The sequence below is a fragment of the Macaca thibetana genome, chromosome 5 (assembly GCF_024542745.1).
Source record: "Macaca thibetana thibetana isolate TM-01 chromosome 5, ASM2454274v1, whole genome shotgun sequence".
In the NCBI taxonomy this organism is placed as follows: Eukaryota; Metazoa; Chordata; class Mammalia; order Primates; family Cercopithecidae; genus Macaca; species Macaca thibetana.
The window spans coordinates 36036366-36057153 of NC_065582.1; the positions used below are offsets into that span (position 1 = coordinate 36036366).

At 43.7% G+C, this 20788-nt stretch overlaps 1 protein-coding gene across 2 annotated transcripts in view; it reads left to right on the forward strand.

Moving 5' to 3' along the window:
- The first annotated feature begins 10268 nt into the window (after window positions 1-10268).
- Window positions 10269-20788, forward strand: part of RNF175 (ring finger protein 175) — a 49629-nt gene continuing 39109 nt past the window's right edge. The window contains exons 1-2 of one of the 2 annotated variants that reach the window (XM_050792526.1): window positions 10269-10383; window positions 18707-18744. In XM_050792526.1, coding sequence (XP_050648483.1) covers window positions 10318-10383; window positions 18707-18744 — 104 coding nt within the window. In that variant the 5' untranslated portion in view covers window positions 10269-10317. Of the gene's footprint in view, window positions 10384-18706; window positions 18745-20788 lie in introns of those variants that run through there. The other variant, XM_050792525.1, reaches the window with a different exon arrangement.

Genomic DNA, 20788 nt, shown 5'->3' on the forward strand with positions numbered 1-20788 from the left:
AGATGCTTAGTATTATTAGTCTCTAGGAAAGTATTTAATACAAATCAAAGCCACAAAGAGATATTACTTTATACCCACCAGAATGGCTAGAGGCAAAAAGTCAGATCATAACTGTTGGTGAGAATGTGAAGTAATCAGAACCCACATACATTGCTACTGGGGTTGTAAAACGATGCAGCTACAACTGGAAAACAGTTTACCAGTTCTTCAAAATCTTAAACATAGAGTTATCATATGAACCAACAACTGCACTTGTAGACATATACTCAAGAGAATTAAAAACATGTATTCATAAAACATTTGTATATGTATTTTCATAGCATCATTATTCATAATAACCAAAAAGTCTATCAAATGATGAGTGGATAGAATGTAAATGTCTTTGTAATGAACTATTATTCAATTATAAAAAGGAATGAAGTACTGATACATACTAAAACATGGATGAACCTTGAAATAATTATGCTATGAAGCCAAGCACAAAGGCTTCTTGTATGATGCTATTTATATATAATATTTATTACAAACCATAGAGACAGAAAGTAGACTCGTGGTTGCCAGGGGATAGAAGGGGGAAATAGGGAGTGACAGCTATTTCTTTTTGGGGTGATAAAAATGTTCTGGAATTAGATAGTGGTGATAGTCATTTTGTGAATATACTTAAAAAACACAGAATCATAAACTTTTTTAAAAAGGATGAATCATAAAGTATATAAATGATACCTCAAGCCTGTTTTGTTTGTTTGTTTGTTTGTTTTTTAAGGCAGATGTTCCAAGATCACAGAGTTAGGGTATATTATAATTAAGACTTGAGGCCAAATGTGTTTGATCCTAAATGCCACTGTCTTAACTACCAACTATATTCCTGTACCTCCTTCCTTTCTCACATTATAGACGTCCTAGGAAATGTTATTCACTCCTGGAAAGTTTGCCACTGTCAAAAACTAAATCTTTATCTCTAACCTTTCTTCTGACTTCAGTTTGTCTCCTAACTGTGGACAACTATGTCTGTGTAGCCTAGAGGTGTCTCAAAACGAATACACATTAAACCAAACTTAACTTCACTTACCACCTTTTCTTCCTTTTCTGAACAGTCTTATTGGTAGTTAATCCCTTATTAGCTGGTGTCCTTTCCATTGCTCATGCCATTCAGAAAGCAAAGATAATTACCCAACCCTAAGTTCAGTAAATGATCAAGTTTTTCTTGCTTAGGTTACCAGTTTTGACCATGTTATTTGGCGATTCTTCACGCAAACAACATATTACCAAGAGACTTTTTCAATTTCACTTCACTGCTAATAATGCCTTAAGTATATACTTACAGTACAGACAAATTAACCAAGGGGTAAAAATAGAGACCCTCTCTCCAAAACAGTCCAGAGAGCAAGGCAGGGCTCTGATTCAAGTCTTGTAGTGAGTGTGTGGGCCCAGATAATGCCCTTCTCCCACATTTATCACAGGCTAAAACTTCCTTTGAGTTGTTCACTTAAAGTCACCACCAAAACCATGGCCATTTTCAAGGGTATCTGTAAGATCATCAGGAAAATCTTACACTAGTAAAGCCTAACTATTCCTTAGATTACCTACTAACCATCACATCCAGGATGGTTTCTAAAATTTTCCTTCTTTCAAAGCCCCATAGAACGTTTTTACTACAAAAATTAAACATATTAATCAATTTTATATCAACATATTTAATTTTAAAAATACTCAAATTTAGGCCGGGGCAGTGGCTCACACCTGTAATCCCAGCACTTTGGGAGGCCGAGATGGGTGGATCACCCGAGGTCAGGAGTTCGAGACCAGCCTGGCCAACATGGTGAAACTTGATCTGTACTAAAAAGGGCGTGTTGGCAGGTGCCTTTAATCCCACGTACTCGGGAGGCTGAGGCTTCAGAATTGCTTGAACCTGGAAGGAGGAGGTTGCAGTGAGCAGAGATCATGCCACAGCACTCCAGCCTGGGTGACAGTATGAGATTCCATCTCAAAAAATAAAAAGAAAAGAAAAGAAAAAAGAAAAATACTCATACTTAGATAACATGCCTAGCACAAAATTTTTGTTTATAACCACTTTAGTAACTTGGAATATTTGAAATCCTTTCCACAGAAAAGGCAAAATCAACTACAAAAAAAACCCAAAACACAGATATTCTATTTCTGATACTCCCAAATAATGTAAATGTGTTTTATTTTCCCGTGTGCACTATTCTAGCTATTCTGCAAAGTGCTAGGATTACTGCATTTATAGGATAAATTTAAAAACCAACTGTATTGCCAACACTCACTTGTGCCACATATTGTCAGCAGTTACATGGCTAAATACCAAAATGTATGTTCACTCAATACAAGGCTAAGAGAACAGGTGGAATGGAGCAGACCAGGCCTTACCATTCGCACTGCTTGCCTTCTCCCACCAATATCTTGGCATCTCTAAGTGATGGCAAAAGCATATCCCATTTTGAGTAATAAATTATACAATAAGAAGTAGTAGATGCTTATAAGAATATATCATAAAATATGAGTATTATAAGATATACTCAACTATAAAAGTATAAACTCATTATAAAATAAGGAGTATACACTCTGCACTGCATGGAAATACGTTAAGAGCACATTTTTAAAAAAATTGTATAGGTTTTTGGGGAACAGGTGGTATTTGGTTTACATGAGTAAATTCTTCAGTGGTGATTTGTGAAATTATGGTGCACCCATCACCCAAGCAGAGTATACTCTGAACCCAATTTGTATCTTTTTATCCCTCAACCCCTTCCCACCCTCTCCTCCTGAGTCCCCAAAGTCCATTGTATCATTCTTATGCCTTTTCATCCTCATAGCTTAGTTCCCACTTATGAGTGAGGACATATGATGTTTTGTTTTCCATTCCTGAGTTACTTCACTTAGAATAATAGTCTCCAATCCCATCTAGGTTGCTACTAGTGCCATTGATTCATTCGTTTTTATGGCTGAGTAGTATTCCATCGTGTATGTATATAACACAGTTTCTTTATTCACTCATTTATTGACGGGCATTTGGGCTAGTTCCATATTTTTCCAATTGCGAATTGAAAAGCACATTTTATATCTCTTTTCTTAAAGTCTGTATCCTGCGCCAAGTTCTCAATGGGCCTGTAATGGATAAATAAGGAAAGGCTGTGGCCACACTGACAATGACACCCTCTCCTTCCTGGAGGAACCTCTGCAGGTGATGAGCTAACGAAAACCACCTGTCCTCACTCTCCCTGCATAAGCCAGTGAGCGGCCTGGGGGCAGGATCGCCCATTTGATTTGGCTCCCGGCCAGGTATTTACAAGCTGTAGTGGTGCAATGAAAGAAGACTGAAAGAGGGTCTCTGTTCTCCATGCGTTTGCAGTGGGTGGCTGACATACTTACAAGCATCTTTAAAACAAAGCAGTCTGGAGTAGAGGGAGATGCAAAAAGTTGGGAGCAAAAGGCTGAGAGATGTATTGCCACTGGGTTCTGAGAAAGCCCGGGGAGGGAACAGGAGAGGGGTGGAACTTTGGCAGATTTAAATGAGGAAATGAAAGGGCTTCACAAGCAGAGGGGATGGCCCAGAAGTCCTTATTCATCTTTATTTGTAAAATGAGGATTATTATAATAACCTACCTGGTACCGAGTGTAAGGTTCTAATCATGAGTTGTCCTGGTTCTTGGTGCGTTGAACAAAGAATTGAACAGCACCCGCGAGCAAGCAATGAAAGCCTAGATTTACTGAAGCAGAAGGCGGTAAGACCGACAGCACACTTCACAGAACGCAACCAGAGCCACAAGTGGCTCAACAGCCCGGGTAGCAAAGTCTTCTGGGGTTTCAGTACCCTCTAGAGGTCTCTCATTGGTTACACCATACGTAAATGAAGGGCTAGCTCACCGCCAATCAGAGGCCAAAGTGAATTGGGCTGCAGCCAATCCACGAAGGTATGATTGGCACCCTATGCAAATGAAAGTCCTAGAATGGCCCACTCATAGGCCAGAGTGCAGGTTTGGCCCGTGGCCAATCAGACGCTGGCATGGACTGGTGCCTTATGCAAATAAAGGTCCTAGAATGGACCGACAGTAGGCCAGAGTGCAGGTTCTTCCTTTTAATTTAGTTCCAGGAAGTTTGCGTGAATTGGCCTTAGGTTCCCTGCCTTCAGACCCCATTCTCCCGCCTCAATAGTGCTGTTTTAAGATTAAATATATGTAAAGCACCTGACACTATTCAGGAGTATAAAATGTTTTAGCTATTGTCATGGGTAGAAAGCAGAGTAAGAGTTCAGGCCAGAAGGAGGGCAAAAAATAACTGTGTGCTCTTGGTGCTTCTATAACTGATTGTTTCAAGCCCCTAGGGAAGACAAATATCTAAAATCCAGAAAAAATAAGAATATTAGTACTTTTCTTTCACCAGAATGTGACTTTTTGGGACAGAGGTGCATGTCATCTTGCACCTCTGGCAATTAATCTGAAGTATAGGAATTATGAGGGCAAGTCCTTGGTCTTAACTAGAAATGAAAACAAAAACACAGGACACGGTATCAGGACAGGATTTCCTGAGGGCACCTCCAGTGAAGCAATGGGCCTCCCCACACAACCTAGGGGTTAGGCCACTGGAACAGCAGTGGTTGCTGCTACGCATTCTTAGATAAAGCAATTCATCTCTTTTGACTTAAATGTCTTCATCTGTGAACTGTGGATGGTGATACCTATCACTGGGAGTCCTTTTGAGGATTAAATAATATCAGACATATATCGCACTTAGCCAGTGCCTTGGCACACTGTTGGTGTTTGATAAATATTAACTCTTTTTATAGGTAGGACAGTGGAGACTCGCTTGCCTGGGACTGGCTGTTTGGCTTCTTAGTAAAGAAGAAACTTCTTAGAGGAGGCACTGGGAAAAGGAAGACAAGGAGAGGGGAGGAGAAGGAGCCCCATCAAGGATTTAAATGTGGTTTTCCCTCCTGCTGAGAGGGCCCCTGCACTCAATAAACTGGAATGACCCTAGCTGAACTTCCAGGCTTGAATGTATAGTTGTTTTTTAAAAGGAGTTCTTCTTTTTCAAGATCAATTGTTCAACAGAACTGAAAAGCTTGCCCTCGGAAGAGGCTCAGTCCTAAAACCTGCAGGGTAAACCATTAAAAGAAAGAATGTGCCATTACTCAATAGGGAGCAGGGAGCACCATGCATACACTGTCTGAATGCTGCGACTCTGCTGCCTCTTCTATTCGAAATTAACCAGAAATCCGAGAACCTGAAAGCTGAGTCCTAGCTAACATTATTTAAATGAACCGGCTGTTACACAAACCTTAAACCACATGTCATTTGGTTGCGGGGCTGCCATGGGCCAAGAGACATTAATACTGATGGTTCCCAGCTCACAAATGAATTGTGTTCCAAACGTGCACTTGGAAGGCTGTGGTTTGAAAGGCAGAATGCACTTTTCCATAGAAGCAATGTTATAAATGGCAATTAGGGCTACAAGCCAGCTCACAAAAAGCCATGTAACCATGATATATCTAAACACCATACATTTTAGCCCAAAAGAGTGGAAATCAATAGTGTTATAATACTAATAATTAAAGGATGAGATTAAAAAGTCTTTCATTTGTTTGGAGTACTAGTGCTTAGGCAAAAACAGATTTAACTAAAGGAAGATGAAAACTCTATCCAGTTAGGCAGAGGGGCCAAGGAAAACTGGGACTGTAAGTCAGGAACCTTGACAGTTGGTAATCAGACCAACTTGCAGGATTTCTGCCAACTCTAAGGAGCTAGTGTCTGCATGTGAAGACCAACCTAGCACCCAGAAAGGAGTTTGGGGCGGGGGTGGAATGGAGGGTTAGGATGACTGAAAAGAAGTTAGCCTGGTCATTCCTATGCAGCTATTTCATCAGTCAAAATGGGACCTGGCTTCAGCATCCCTTCCCTCTTGGGTGATTATTCCTATTTATAACAAATCCAACCCTGGCCCCAAGAATCACTGGAGTCCAGAAAGTTTGGTGTCTTTTTCATACTGATTTCTGAGATCAGACAAGCTCTTGGATATTCACACAGACTGGATGGATTTTCACCTCCCAGCCCTGCCCCCATGTAGAGGAACCTCTCGCTTGCTATCCCCTTCACAGAAGATAAGTTTTGCCAGTTGCCTGGAGTCTCCCTCTGCCATCGTACTCCACAAATGACCAGCACTGCACCTGGCTGGAGACATTCTGAATCATTTAATCCAGCTTAAAGCTAAGGATCAAATACACATTTTATTTGGCAATATGAAAAAGACATGAGATATCTGTATATGGTATATGAAATATGAAAAAGACAAGAAAAGAGGAAAGGAGTAAATTGAAAAAGGAAGTTACTTGAAAAAGGTCATTTGCAAAGCAATACAATGGAATTCTGCAAGATCTAACCATTAGGTGGCACCATGGGCCCAAGGTAGTTTGGCGGCCCCAAGAAAGTGGAGGAGAAAGGGGGAAAATTGATGAGTGGTCTGTGGGTAGGAAGGCTGAACGGAGCCACAGCAGAACAAGTAACCAAACATATACAAGCATTGCTGTGAAGTGTGGACTCTGAATTAATCCACATATTCATAAATTCAATCATTAATTCCCTTAAAATTATTTTTAAAGTCTCATAAATTTTATTTATACAAATTGATTTATATCCCTTGCCCATTTATATTGATCTATGCTTTTTAAAAATTAAATTCTAGCAGTTCTACTTGTTCTGAGTACTAGTCCTTTGTCAATGAGATATATACAAATACATTCTGGTTCATGGCTTGCCTCTTTTTTAATGGCAAGTTTCTGTTGTACAGAAAATTTTCATTTTAATATAGGCTAACATTTTTTTCTTTGCAATTTGTTCTTTGTGAGTCTTGTTTAATGTATCTTTTCTTATCTTGAGACCATAAAAACATTCTTTTAGATCATCTTAAACTTTTGCTTTCTAACCACCAGTTTTGTGTTGGTATGATATAATTTTTTTTTCTTATGGATAAACCGATTACTAAATAATCAATTTTTTTCTGCTGATTTGCCACTCCTCTCATAAAACTAGTTTTTCATAAATGTATGTGCCCATTCTGTTCCTTGAGTCTGTTGATTCCTGCACCAAATATCACAATCAACTGGCTAGTGATTCTTGACCCCACCTTGTTTCTCAAACACATTTACCACATTAGCTAATTTCTTCCATTGCATCATTACAACCACCTCAGGACTCTGGATTGCAGGACATGAAGGAGGATGAACAGACTACAGCTAAAATGCTGAAGAGATTAGTGTTAAGCAGCAGAACACAGTTCATCTATTCCAGGACAGAAGACAGAGTCAGCCGCCAACCATTTGATTTGGAAAACAAAATTTCAAATTAATTAACCTTGGTTCAGTGAACTACGCCAGAAAGCATTGCCTAACTTACTGGGAAATTAGATCTTCGTTCTGAATATCTGCAATTTGATCATAGAAGAAACCAGGTATAAGAGGAGGATAGATTAGAGCAAAGCCATCATTACTGACGGGGGAGAAATGCACTTTTTGAGTTTTATTCTGATATGATTGCTGAGCTGAAGACAGAAGGAAGAGCTGAAGACAGAAGGAACGTACATGGGTTTCCAGTGAAGTATGTGGGTCTTTTTGGTGCCAATCAATCAGGAGAGAGAGTTTCAAATCAGGGACCTAAGACTTATATAACAGTAACAGGTCAGAATTTTATAGAAAGGGAACATCCATCTCCATATGGACTATTTTCACTTCATTATTTTGCTGCCTTGGGAGAATCTAGATGAATGTGAGGATATCCTGGGCTGGGGAGAAAAAAAATGGCTCTTGCCACATGAACACAGGCCACAAGATGGGTAGAGATGTAACATGTCCAAATGAACCCGCTATTTTTGTGTCCCCAAATCTGCTGCTCTTTCAATATTCCCATTCTCAGTAATGGCGGTGCTGTCTGCCCAAATGCTACACTGCCCAAGCCACATGCCTGGGCACCATGCTTGGAGATGAATCAAGTACAGTAGATTCTATTACCTAGTTCTCCCATCCCCAAACACATCTCTCCATCTCCCCTCCACTCCACCCCTGCACACACTCACTCTCACCATCAAGGACACTGTCATCCTGAGAGCTGAAACTACAGCAATAGCTTTCTGGCTGATCCCTCTGTCTTGAGTCATAGTCATAGCCCTCTTCCCCACTCTTGAAGCCAAAAGGCAAGTCTGGTAATGTCATTTTCTTGCTTAAAACTCGGTAATGGCTTCTCATTCTCCTGAGGCTACAGTCCAAACTGTTTAATATTATTTATGTGTATCTGGTGGATTGGGCCCTTGCTGACCTTCACAGCTACTTCCTTGAGAGATTAAGAACCCAGACCATGAAGTCAGTTTTCTCTGGGTTCAAATTCCCACTGCCCCACCTATTAGCTTCAAAATTTGAACAAACTTCTGGACCTCTCTGTGCTTCCGTGTTCTCCTGTGTAAAAAGGGGACAGTCACAATGCCCACCTCACAGGGTTGTCACGAAGACTGAATGAGCTAACACAGGTAAGAGTGCTCAGGTCGGCACCTGGCACACGGTATGCATTCTATCAGTGTTAACCATGATTTCTATTTCTCCAATTCATTATGCCTTCTCCAGCCTCCGGGCTCTCACATCCCCTATTCTCTCCATCTCAGACACTCTTTCCAACACATTCTGATCATGCTACAAGGTAGTCTTCAGACGTAGGCAACAGCCCCAGCGGCACCTGAAAACTTGTTCAAAAGACAAATGCTCAGGCCCCACCTTAGACCTACTATATTAGAAACTCTAGGGCTCAACTCCAGCAATCTGAAGGTTTTTGTTTTGTTTTGATTTTTGATAGAGTCTCGCTCTGTTGTCCAGGCGGGAGTGCAGTGGTTCCATCACAGCTCACGCAGCCTGAACCTCCCGGGCTCCAGCGATCCTCCAGCCTCAACCTCCTGAGTAGCTGGGACTACAGGACTACAAGTGTAGCACGCCCAGCTCACTTCTGTATATTTTATAGAGATGGGGTTTCACCATGTTGCCTAGGCTAGTCTCAGACTCCCGGGTTCAAGCAATCCGCCCGCCCTGTCTTCCCAAAGTGCTGGGATTAAAGGCATCAGCCACTGTGCTTGGCCAGCACTCTGAGTTTTAACAAACTCAGCAGTCCTCCATGGGATTCTGATGCCCAGTTAAGGCTGGAAAACCAAGGCATCATCCGTGATAATTGTACTTAGATGCTTATTTTTCTCTATCCCCTGTTAGGCTCTACGTTCCACAGTGGCAGAGAAATGTCCATCTTAGTCCGTTTATCTCCTTTGTAGGTGTTGACAAATAGGAGCCATCACACACTGGAATGGAGTAAGCCATACTTCGTAGGACACAAGATCTAATTCCGTGCTCCTCTTTTCTGTTTCCCCAAATCAACACAGAGGTATTTCTAAAGTCTTGCCTAAAAGTCCCAGCTTGTTCTCAACCTTGAAGCCAGGCTTAGGCTCAAGCTGTAAAGGGGGAGGGGAAACCCTGGGGGTAGAGGGGCAAAGGCAAGATGCTTGCATCCCAGGGGCCCTGCATGACCTGGAGCAGCACAGGGGCCAAGAGGGTCTGCGCTCTCCCTAAACTGGAGTTTCTCTCCGGCACCATCTTTGGTGGAAGCACAGATAACTGAGGAAAGTCTGTATCTGCACAGCCATCCGAACTCCTGCCTCCTAACAAACACCTCTGAGGAAGAGAGCTGAGGAATCAATCTCTCTCTCTCTCTCTCTCTCCCCCCCCCCCCCCCCCTTCCTCCCCCTCCCCCCTCCCTCCCCTTCCCTACTCCCCTCCCCCCTAGGCCCCCTCACAGTCCTCCCCATTCTTCCCCTCCTCCCCAGCCCCCCCCTCCACCCTCCCCAGCGCCATTTCCCACTCCACTCCTCTACTCCCCTCGCTCCCTACCCACTTCTGACCCCTCCTCCAGTCCTGCCGCCGGGTAACAAAACCGCTGGTTCCCGCCACACGCACCCGGTAGGCTCAGGACGCCTTACTGGCGGCGGTGGCTGGCTGAATAGCTTCCCAACAGAGAGGCCTGAGGTCCTGAAGGAGCCGGGGGTGCTGGCGACCTCGAGGCCGCTGCTGGGGAGGAGGCTGGCCAACGTACAGGGGGCGGAGGCGGGGCGCGCCGGGAGGCACCCATCTCCCGCCCCGCACAGCCCAGGCGGGGCCGCCGCTCCGCCGCACATCCGGCTCTCACCCTCGGCTCCCGCGGCCCCGCAGCGCCTACTTCTGCGGACTCTGCGGGACCCTCCCCCGCAGGCGCTGTGCGCTGGAGAAGGCACAGGCGCGCAGGCATGGCCGCGGGGGCGGCCGCGCGGAAGGCAGAGTCGGTGCTGGAGGCGCCCCCGCAGCAGGAGCAGGTACCGGCGCCGGGGATGCGGGCGTGGGGGACGCCAGGCCGGGGTCCCGGGGCTCACGCTGGTGCCAGGCAGGCTGCACAGACTGGTCTCCAAGACCCCGGGCCCCACCGGGGAGAATCAGCCCTGGAAGGACGTGGGGATGGACAGATGACCTTCTGGAAGATGCCACCGCGAGGGGTGCCAGTCCCTCCTCCACTCCCTCCCTCCCACTTCTGTGCGGTCCCCGTTACCTTCCTTTCTTCCTTCTGATCCTCTTCCTTCGCTCCATCCCTCTCCTCGCATCCTTGCACTTTCTCTTCCAGGCTCACCCCTTACAATTCTGCCCTCCTTAGTGACCGCCAGTGCCCTCCTCCCTCCTCGGCAGAAGCCCCCAGGGCCCAGAGTCAAGGTCATAAGTACCTAGGGAGGGGAAGGGGTGTGCTCCAGGCTCTTAGGTAGACCTTTCTGGTTCTCAAACTCGAGTGTCTTCAGAATCACTCGGAGGACCTGTTACCACGCAGACTGCTGGTCTGTGTCCAGGATTTCTGATTCAAGATGTGTACCCTGATCGTCAGCTTGTCTTGCCTGGTGCTCAACCTAGCCCATTTCTGCTCCTGCTGGCCTCAGTTGCAAACCCAATCTTAATTTATTCTTTATTCATAGGACAATTCTTCTTAGGCTGCATCCAGGTACCAGGAGAGTTTGGGGGTGGCAGAGGGTAGGTCTTACCTGGAGGAACCCAAATCCCATCCGTAAAATGAGGACAAAAATAACTCTTAAGGGCAAAAATAACTCTTAAACAACAACAAAAATCACTCATAGAGCGGGTAGGAAGAGATTAGTGTCCCAAAATAGGTTCAGGCAAAGAGCTGTAAGATTTCTGAGAAGGGCTTGCTCCTGACTGCCCTTCTTCTCCTCCAACCCGTGAGGGTGTGGCTTTCGAGCTGGGTTTTGGGGAATGAACAGGATCTGACCTCATGGGCCAGAGAATTCTAGATAGAGGGAACAGCAGTACCAAATGGCTTGGAGATTATTTTTAATGTTGGGATGGATGGCCATGGGAAAAGGCAGAGAGAGGGGACAGTCCACTCTGACTGGCAGAAACCTAGGGGTCAGGAATGCTTATAGCAAAAAATAAGGGTGGGCTAGGCTGTGGAGGGACTTGTATACCACAAAATGGGGAAACTTATCATGAAACTCCATGACTTTCTTGCTGGTTTCAAACCCAGATCATCGAAAGGGAGGTTCTGAATTGATGAATGCATGCCAGGAGGGCCAGCGGATCTAGTACTGGTGGCTTTGCTGCTGATCTTTGCTCTTCCTTAAGGCTGGCATCACTGCCTAGTCTGCTGCCCTCAGGAGGTATGGCCTCTCTGTTGAGGCTGCCCTAGGAGGGACTCACAGCTTTTACCTTAATCCCTATGGCAAGACAGTGTAGTCCAGGGCCCAGCAGCCAAGGCATTACCTGGGAGCCTGTTAAAAATGCAGAGTCTCAGTTCTCATGCCAGACCCACTGAATCGAAATCTGCATTTTAGCCAGACCCCAGGGTGATTCATCTGCACATCAAAGTTCAAGAAGTGCTGGCTTCTTGACTTTACTAGAGCTGGGGATAAGAAAGGGAAAATAGGGATAGTTACTGGCCAGCCTATTATCTGATAGCTTCCCTTTAGTTTGAACCTCACACTATTTTATTTTCCTTCACCACGCTTATTACTACCCGAAGTACATCTATGTGTGTATTTGATTGTCTAAGAACCTCCTTCAGCATGAAAGCTCCAGCAGACAAGCCAGGTGGTCTGCCTCGCTTGCTCCTGTATTTCCAGGATCTAGAACAGTCTCAGCAAATGGCAGGGCCTCAATAAATATGGAATGAATAAATGAACAGTAACATACAACCTTAGGATGTGAGACCCTAACTCCATCGTACCTTACTGGACAAACACCATCTCCCTATTCCCATCTTCCACCTCCCCAGCTACAACCCCCGGGGTCTTTTGAGCCTGCAACTGGTTAGGTATGTTTGAAACTCCTTAAATTTGAAGTGTGAGAGAGCAGAGAGCATGGGTTTAGGAGTTCCCTCTTCTGTTTGTGTAAGGCTGGCTTTCCAGGCTCGGATCTCTCCTGAGAGCTAAGAGGACCCACCACTTCTCCAAAACTGCTCTCTGCTTTGGGGTAGGCCACACACAGCCCCTCCTCTGCACCCACAGGCATGCAGCCTTGCCTTGTGACATGAATTCCTTACCAATGAATACAGCCCTCTAAACCTAACATTCCTACCTGGCACTCACATGTGGCCCAGGGGCATCACTAGTTTCTGAATTCATTGTTCTGGCTTTGCCACTTGGGTTAGAAAGATTTTTCTAACAGGTGGATTTTGTGAGGGAAGAGTTGAAAGTGGGGAAATCAGTTTGGAGGCAGCAGTTCAGGTGACAGATGATGAGAGCCAATTCCAGGCGTGGGGTGGCAGTCTCCAAACACATGGAGTGTGCCATGTGCCAGACATGGGGATTCAGTGTGGGGATGAGGCCAGCCCTGGCCCCCTACAGATTCAGGTAAGTAAATAAGTCATCAACAATGCAGACTGGTAATAATGTTCAAGGTGAGTAGATATCCTGGGAGGGGCCTCACTGAAAGGGTGTCCTGGAGTAAGTGGGATCCAAGGATGAGCAGAAATGAGGCAACCCAGCATGGAGGCTGGGAGTGGACGGAGAGCATTCAGGGACAGAAAAGCTCTGCTTGGCTGGAGCAGAGGGTGTGTGCAGGGGCAGTGGAGAGAAGGGAGGCTGAAATGGGATACAGGGCCTTGTGAGCCATGTTGGATTTCAGGCAGAAAGACAACAGGATCAGTCTCCCTTTAATGGGAACACTCTTACTGTCTGAAGAGGGAAGAGAGTGAAGGCAAGGGCCTCAGAGGAGGGGAACACCCTGCATGCTGGCCTCCATCTCATCCTCCCCTAGCCACCCTAGCTAAGGAGTGACAGCCCTTGCCTCCTGTTGGTTATTCTCTATCACACATTCTATTTTCTTCATAGAATTTACTTCATTAGGCAGTTGTTTTGTTTGCTTGTTTATTGTGCATCATTTCCTCTAGAACACAAGGTCCTATTCATGAGAACAGGTACTTTGTCTTTCTCACCCTTGAATGCCAGCTCTTAACCCAGTGGCTGGCACACGGGAGGCACCACTCCATATTTGCTGAATGAATGACAAAATGAATGGCATAGAAGCCATAGGGGAGGAGAGACGGGGGCACGTTTGTGAGGCATTTATAGGCAGGGTCAACAGGAGAGTAGTGGGTTGGAGGTACAGAGTTGGTTAGGGGCAGGGATGATGCCCCAGGCTTTTCTGCTTTGAGCAATTGGATAGATAGAACAGGATGCGGTTAACCGAGAAGGGGTGGGGGGGACACGAATTGGGAACAGCTTGGGGGCAAACAATTATATTCATTTTAGGGCCGGTTAATTCACATATCTGAGAGAGAGATTCCCAAGTGGGGCTATGTAGGAGGCATTCAGAAACATCTGGAGCTCACACAGATTTAGCTAGCCAAAAGAAAGATATAAGAGATCGATACAAATACAGTGCTGGAACAGGAAAAAAGGACATGGCAACTGATCAGACAAGGAAAGGAATAAAAGAGAGGACAGAGGCAAGCTTACTTTTGTATTATTCTTTTTAGTGACATATGTTCATGTAGAATACACTTAATGTAAAGAAGTATAAAAAAGAAAGTAAATGCCCAGGATGTATCACCACCCATGGAACATTCCTGTTAATGTCTTGGGAGCCATTCTTCTGGGCTTTTTTAATTCCACATGTCTCTTTATGTAACTTTATATTTACATAAATAGGTTCAGATTATACACAACTGTTTTGAAGCATGCTTTTTCTGTTAACAATATGTCATGAAAATATTTATGTCAGTAAATATGAATCTGTGTTATCATTTTATAGCTTACAGATTGTTTTATGTAGATATACAAAAATATGGGTCTTTTTCATCCATCGGGCTGGGTACTAGGTGGGTATTTCATTTTTAAAACAGGTATCTTTCAGTCCTTGGAAATTTTCTTGTATAATTGCTTTTAAACTTCCTGCCATCTGTTATCTTCTTCTCTGGTTCTAGAACTCTTTTTTTTTTTTGGACATGAGGAGATTTCCTGGCCCAATTCTCTGATATTTTTTTTTTTTTTTTTTTTTTTTTGAGACGGAGTCTCACGCTGTTGCCCAGGCTGGAGTGCAGTGGCGCGATCTCGGCTCACTGCAAGCTCCGCCTCCTGGGTTCACGCCATTCTCCTGCCTCAGCCCTAGTAGCTAGGACTACAGGCGCCCGCCACCGCGCCCGGCTAATTTTTTGTATTTTTAGTAGAGACGGGGTTTCACTGTGGTCTCGATCTCCTGACCTTGTGATCCGCCCGCCTCGGCCTCCCAAAGTGCTGGGATTACAGGCTTGAGCCACCGCGCCCGGCTCTCTGATATTCTTATATTTTCTCTTCTGTTTTCCATCTCTTTGATTATTTCTGAGTTCTTCCATTTATCTTCAATTCTTCATTTGATTTTTTATTTCTGTCTTCCTATTTTTAATTTCTAAGAGCTTTCGGTTGTTTTTCTATATTCTTTAAAGCACAGTGTTCTTGTCATCATGGGTGCAGAACTCTTTCCTGTCTCAAACGTCTTGTGATGTTTGATTGTCCACTTGTATCTAAGGTGAGACAGTACAGCACTGTTAAGTTATTGCTACCAGGGAAAGCTTGTTGACAGGCAGTCTTCAGTGGAGGGTGACCTGGCTGGGCCTTTTCATAGAGAGAACAAGGACTGTCCATATCTATAGGTCTGTTCTCTTAGCTTAGATTGATTCATTCTGTGTGTAAGGGGCATGTCTGGCTACCAGCTAAGTGGGCAAGCCCATGTCTAACATGCCTAGGCCAAGAGCACAAATGGAGGGCCTCATGCCACATGTCTAAGTTTTATCAACTGATCTGCTCTCACAGCCCTGCCTGCAGGTCCACCTGTGGCCCGTGTAGCCACATTCTCCCTACCTGCACTGCTGGCTGCAGGCTTGAGTGGTAGCAGGGATCTGCTGGGACAGGGAAGATGGAAGTTTCAATGTACCTGTACTAGTTTCCTAGGGCTGCTATAACAACAAAAAATGTATTATCTCACAATTCTGGAGGCCGGGAATTCAAAATCTAGGTGTCAACAGGGTCATGCTCCCTCCAAAGACTGTAGGGGAGACTTCTTATTTGCCCCTTCCAGTCTCTGGTGACTCCAGGTGTTCCTGGCTTGTGGCTGCATCACTCCAGTCCCTGCTTCTGTCTTCACATGGCCATCTACTCTGCCTTGCTACTCTGTGTTGCTGGATGTCAAACCTTCCACTACTTTCTCTTGTAAGGACACTAGTCATTGGATTTAGGACCTGCCCTAAATCCAGATGATCTCATTCTGAGGTCCTCAATTACATCTGCAAATACCCTATTGCCAAATAAGATCACATTCACAAGTACTGGGGGTTATAACTCAAACTATATCTTTTGGGAGGACACAATTCAACCCACTACAGTGCCTAAACCAGGGATGCGGACAGACCTCACTGACTCCCAAGGAAGCTGTGGTAGATAGGATCTCCCACCACATACCTCACTTTTCAGACTTGGGATTTCCAAGCAGTTCCAAGTTGCTCCCAGACTACCTCACTGCAGTTAATTGAGGAGCCTCATCAACCAAGATCCCACTTAGATGGTGTGGGATGGCCAAATTTCAAAACTTTATCTCCAGTTTCCCAGAGCACAGGCTATTCTTTTTCTTCTCCCCAACCTGCCAGTCCCCTGGGGTGTCAGCCCTACATCATCTCTTTCCATTTAGGGTCTACTCACTCAATCAATTACCAGACTTTCAAAATATTTTCTTAAGAGACAGAAAAGACACCGGGCACAGTGGCTCATGCCTGTAATCCCAGCACTTTGAGAGGCCAAGGCAGGCAGATCACCTGAGGTCAGGAGTTCGAGACCAGCCTGGCCGACATGGTGAAACCCTGTCTCTACTAAAAATAGAAAGATTTAGCCAGGCATGGTGTTGGATGCCTATAGTCCCAGCTACTCAAGAGGCTAAGGCAGGAGAATCACTTGAACCCAGAAGGCGGAGGTTGCAGTGAGCTAAGATCACACCATTGCACTCTAGCCTGGAGTCTAGTCTTGCACTCAAGCAAGACTCCACCTCGAAAAGAAAAAAAGAGAGAGATAAAAACACAGAAAAGAAAAAGAAAAGATAAAAACACAGTTATTTTGCATTTTAGGGTTTGAGATGTCTGGGGTTCTCTAAAGCAGGGCAGGGCCCCTGCAGCCTGATCTAGAGTTGATGCTGCCAGGGAGGATGGTGCTAGGGCTCTCTAGACTCAGATGAGGGCTGCCAGTGTCCTCTGCTCTCCCTCCACATGCCTGGTGCCTCTCTGCCGGTGCCTCTGGTTTAACCACTAGTATTCTGCTAGTGTGGGGGCCTCCAAACCTTAAATTGACTTTCGGTGAACCTTCTTTTACTAATCCCAGTTGCATCCCCCACTTCTAGACACCCCAGGACCCTGCAATCCACAGCCCTCCTGAGGGTATTTGCACACACATTCTGCTCTGCACTGCCCACATGCTGGTGGGCTTCGGTGTCTTTTGCCCTATGGTGTCCCAGTGTCCCTTTCTGCTGGCCCATCTACCGGTAGTTTCAGAATTGGCTGCTCTGGACTCCTCTCTCATTCTCTTTGGACTTGGAGGCTTATATCCTTTTGCTATTGTTCTAGTGGTGTTTGGGGAGGGAGAGGAGGTAAGTGCACTTTTTTTATTTAACATGTTTCAATAAAAGACCTCATTTTTACTTTTTTTTTTTTAAACACAGTTATTACTAGTGAGTTTAAACACCTTTCCGTAAATTGGTCATTTGTATATCTCAATTCGTGAATTTCTCATTCATGTACTTTGCCCTTTTGGACAATCTGTCTCTTTTTGATTAAATTATAAAAGCCCTTTTCACATATGATTATTAGCTTTTTGCCCCTCACATATGTTATGCTTTCCCCAGTTCAATTTGTCTTTCAAATATTGAGGACTATAATGCATTTTATTTTAAATGTCCTCAAAATCTGTCATTTTTTTAACTTTATAATTTCTGGGCTCTATATTATACTTAAAAATGCCTTTTCCACTGCAGAATTATAAACATGTTTATCCATGTTTTCTTCTAGTACTTTTAAGATTTTCTTTCACACATTTAAGAGAGAACAAGGCTTTGGATGAAATAGAAAAGTATACGTTTAGGCAGTATTTGCACAATGCCAGGACCTTTCTGGGTGATGCCAGGAAAGAAGAAGGGGATGGCATAGGGGATAATACTGGCAACTTCTCAATGGCTCCCTGTCCCCAGGTGGTCCCACCAGGTGGGTCCCTAATATTCAAATGGAAGTCACAACAGCTGGGCTCAAGTGTTGAGTTCCAAGAATGAAGCAAGCCTCAGGTAATCAAGCTGCATGAATCTCCTCCTTTGTTCCACAGGTCCCTTTCTGCTAAGTTCTACTTTGGGGGCAAAAACATTGGCTGTCTGCTCTTCTGTGCTCTCCATCAAAGTTACACGATTATGTCTTTCCAATGATTGGCCTTAAAGGTTTCAAATGACCAGATGTAGTGGGTTAGCAATAATCTAGAAAAGGTAGTCCATAGGTGGACTCTGTAGGTCATCCAAAAAGCACAGTTCTGGAGATGATCTCTGTGCTTTCCAGCTCAATTTGTAAGGCAACAAGCCCAGATTACTCCGTTTCCTGGGGTCAGTAATGATGCCTTCTTAGCAGGAGAATGTAAGAATGCTCCAAATCAGCGGAGCCTCTGGTCAGCTCTGTCTCTGAAACTTTGAACTTGGAAATGATATTTACTCACTGAGATTGGAGATATTTACTCAATGCAATCATTTAAGATATCAGCAAAACAGATGTTTTTTAGGGATGCTCAGACTCACACTTCATATCCTAGAAGCCAGAGTAGCATGGCCTGTTGGGAGACCACTCTCTGTAACTTTGACTGATTTGCCAAAACAGAACCATTGAAATGGAGCCTCATCTGATTCTCTGATCCAGGAACAGGATCAAATACTTATTAATAGTGACCTGATTACTCTTTTTTTGTTTGTTTGTTTCATGTTGTTTTAGTTCTGTAAGCAAATTATTTTACTAGAACTTTTATCCCAAATTATTCAAATACTATGTGATGCTGTTATTTTTCATGGTCTGAGTTTCAACATGGTCTTGGTTTTAACAGAAAAACCAAGAAAACAATGATGTTTTTTGATAAGGGCCCTTTTTGTGTTTTTCAGATCTCTCATACAAAGCTTTCTGCAGAAGATGCGTGGAAGTAAGTAATTAGTATTTTTTAAGAGTTGTTTTGCTAAAAATTAGATTTTTATCTTAACATTTGAGAAATTGAATGAAGTCATAATTTTATTTGTAAATTTTCCAGGATAGAGAAGATGGGGTAGGATACACAAATACCATAGACCAAAACACATGGATTTCATCTGTTTTCTACAGCATGATCCATAGGAAAAGATCATGCAGTTACACAAAGCTGGATTAATATATCCTTCAAAATATGGCTGTGTCAAGTTACTATTATTTTAGGCACAAGTTACTATTTATTTTAGGCACAACATACACCGGTTTTGTTCCTACACACATTGCCCCTGTGTTCTGGTACATACTGTAGGGCCATTGGGCCCTGTGAGTGCCACATGAAGTGAAATAAGAATGAAAAGCTCCTCCTTTTTTGTATTACAGGAGTCAATTTTGGATGCATTCCTACTCAAAAAAGAAAATACTTACTACATTTGTACACCAATATATACTTTTCAAAGTACTTCGACATAGGCTAACCAATTTGAGATGCATTTTTATAATAGATTAATCTGATATAATAGATTAATAATCTTATAAAGTGTATTTTATATCTAGGCAAGTGCTATTTTAGACTGATGATGAAGTCACTCTTTTATCTATATGCCCTAAGTTCAAAGTCTGTTAATTATATAGAATATTAAAAAGCTATTTTAGATTTGGAGCTGAATAAACCACAACTAAGCACTTGTAGTTTTTCATTTTTCTTCCCATTTCTTCAGGGGAACAAGTTTGGTTTTTTGTTTGTTTGTTTGTTTGTTTAAACGAGCTTCTAGAAATCATTCTTGTCTCCTGAGCTCAGCTTCCAATACAGAGACTAATAGCCATGTAATTTTATTCAAGTTGCTTACCTGATATGGATTTCAGCTTCGTCATTTGATAAATGAAGGAGATTCATTCCATCTATGGTAACTTCCAGCACTGACATTCTGAGAGTCCCTCTCAAAGAAACTGAACTTCAGCAGTAGTATTTACTGGGCTCTGTGGGCTGATTTCCACACCTTTTCCAGCAGGGGGAACCCTTGGGATTTGGATGAGACCCTTTTCTGAAACATTCACTGCTCTTTGGAGTAGCTGTAGAAATGCTGGCAGAGGGAGAGAACCCAACCCACATACCCATCAAGTGCCTTTAAAAGGTCACTATCTCATGGCACAGACTTACCCTGCAGTGTTTTCTGGGTGGTACACTAGCTAACTGCATACTGTAACCAGATGTAAGTGGAAACTTTAAGAGATTTTGTGACTGATGGTGCCACACTAGGGATGAAAGATAATGATAACCAATATTCAGAAAGTAACTGACAGCATTCATAGTTTTTCCCCATGTTCACTCATCTTGACCCTGGGCCTCTTTCTCTTCCTCTAGGCTCATGGTTCTCAATCTTGGCTGCCCCTTAAAATCACATGGGATGCCTGAAAAATTCCTGATGTCACATCCCATCCTGAAAATCTGTATTAATTTGCTAGGAATACCATAACAAAATACCACAGAATAGGTGGCTTAAAAATCAGAAATTTATTTTCTCGCAGTTCTAGAGGCTGAAGTCCAAGATTAAAGTGCTGGCAGGTTTGGGTTGGTATGTTGAAGTACAGGGGACCAGGACATCAGTGTATGAATTTCGAGAGGGTGCAGCCCCCTAACACCCAGAAATGGTCATCTAATTGATCTGGATATGGGGGGTTAAGGTTTTTTTTAAAGCTTCCCAGTGATTCCTAACTTACAGACAAGGTCAAGAACCACTGCTCTAGGTTCTCATCAAGGCTACTCCAGAACGTTAAACCAGGTGACAAAGTATTTTGTTGATTTTCTCTACAATTGTGCAAAACTAAGCATCCAACTAAAACGGTAATGTTCAGCCATCACGGGAATGTTTGTGCGTGTCTAAGATAATACTTAAGCCTATTCTTTCTCTGTATAATAGTTCTGTAACAATTTATACAACTCATTCAAAAGCTTTCCATTGCCCCATGGATAATATTCTCTCCTCTGGCATAAGCACCATCTG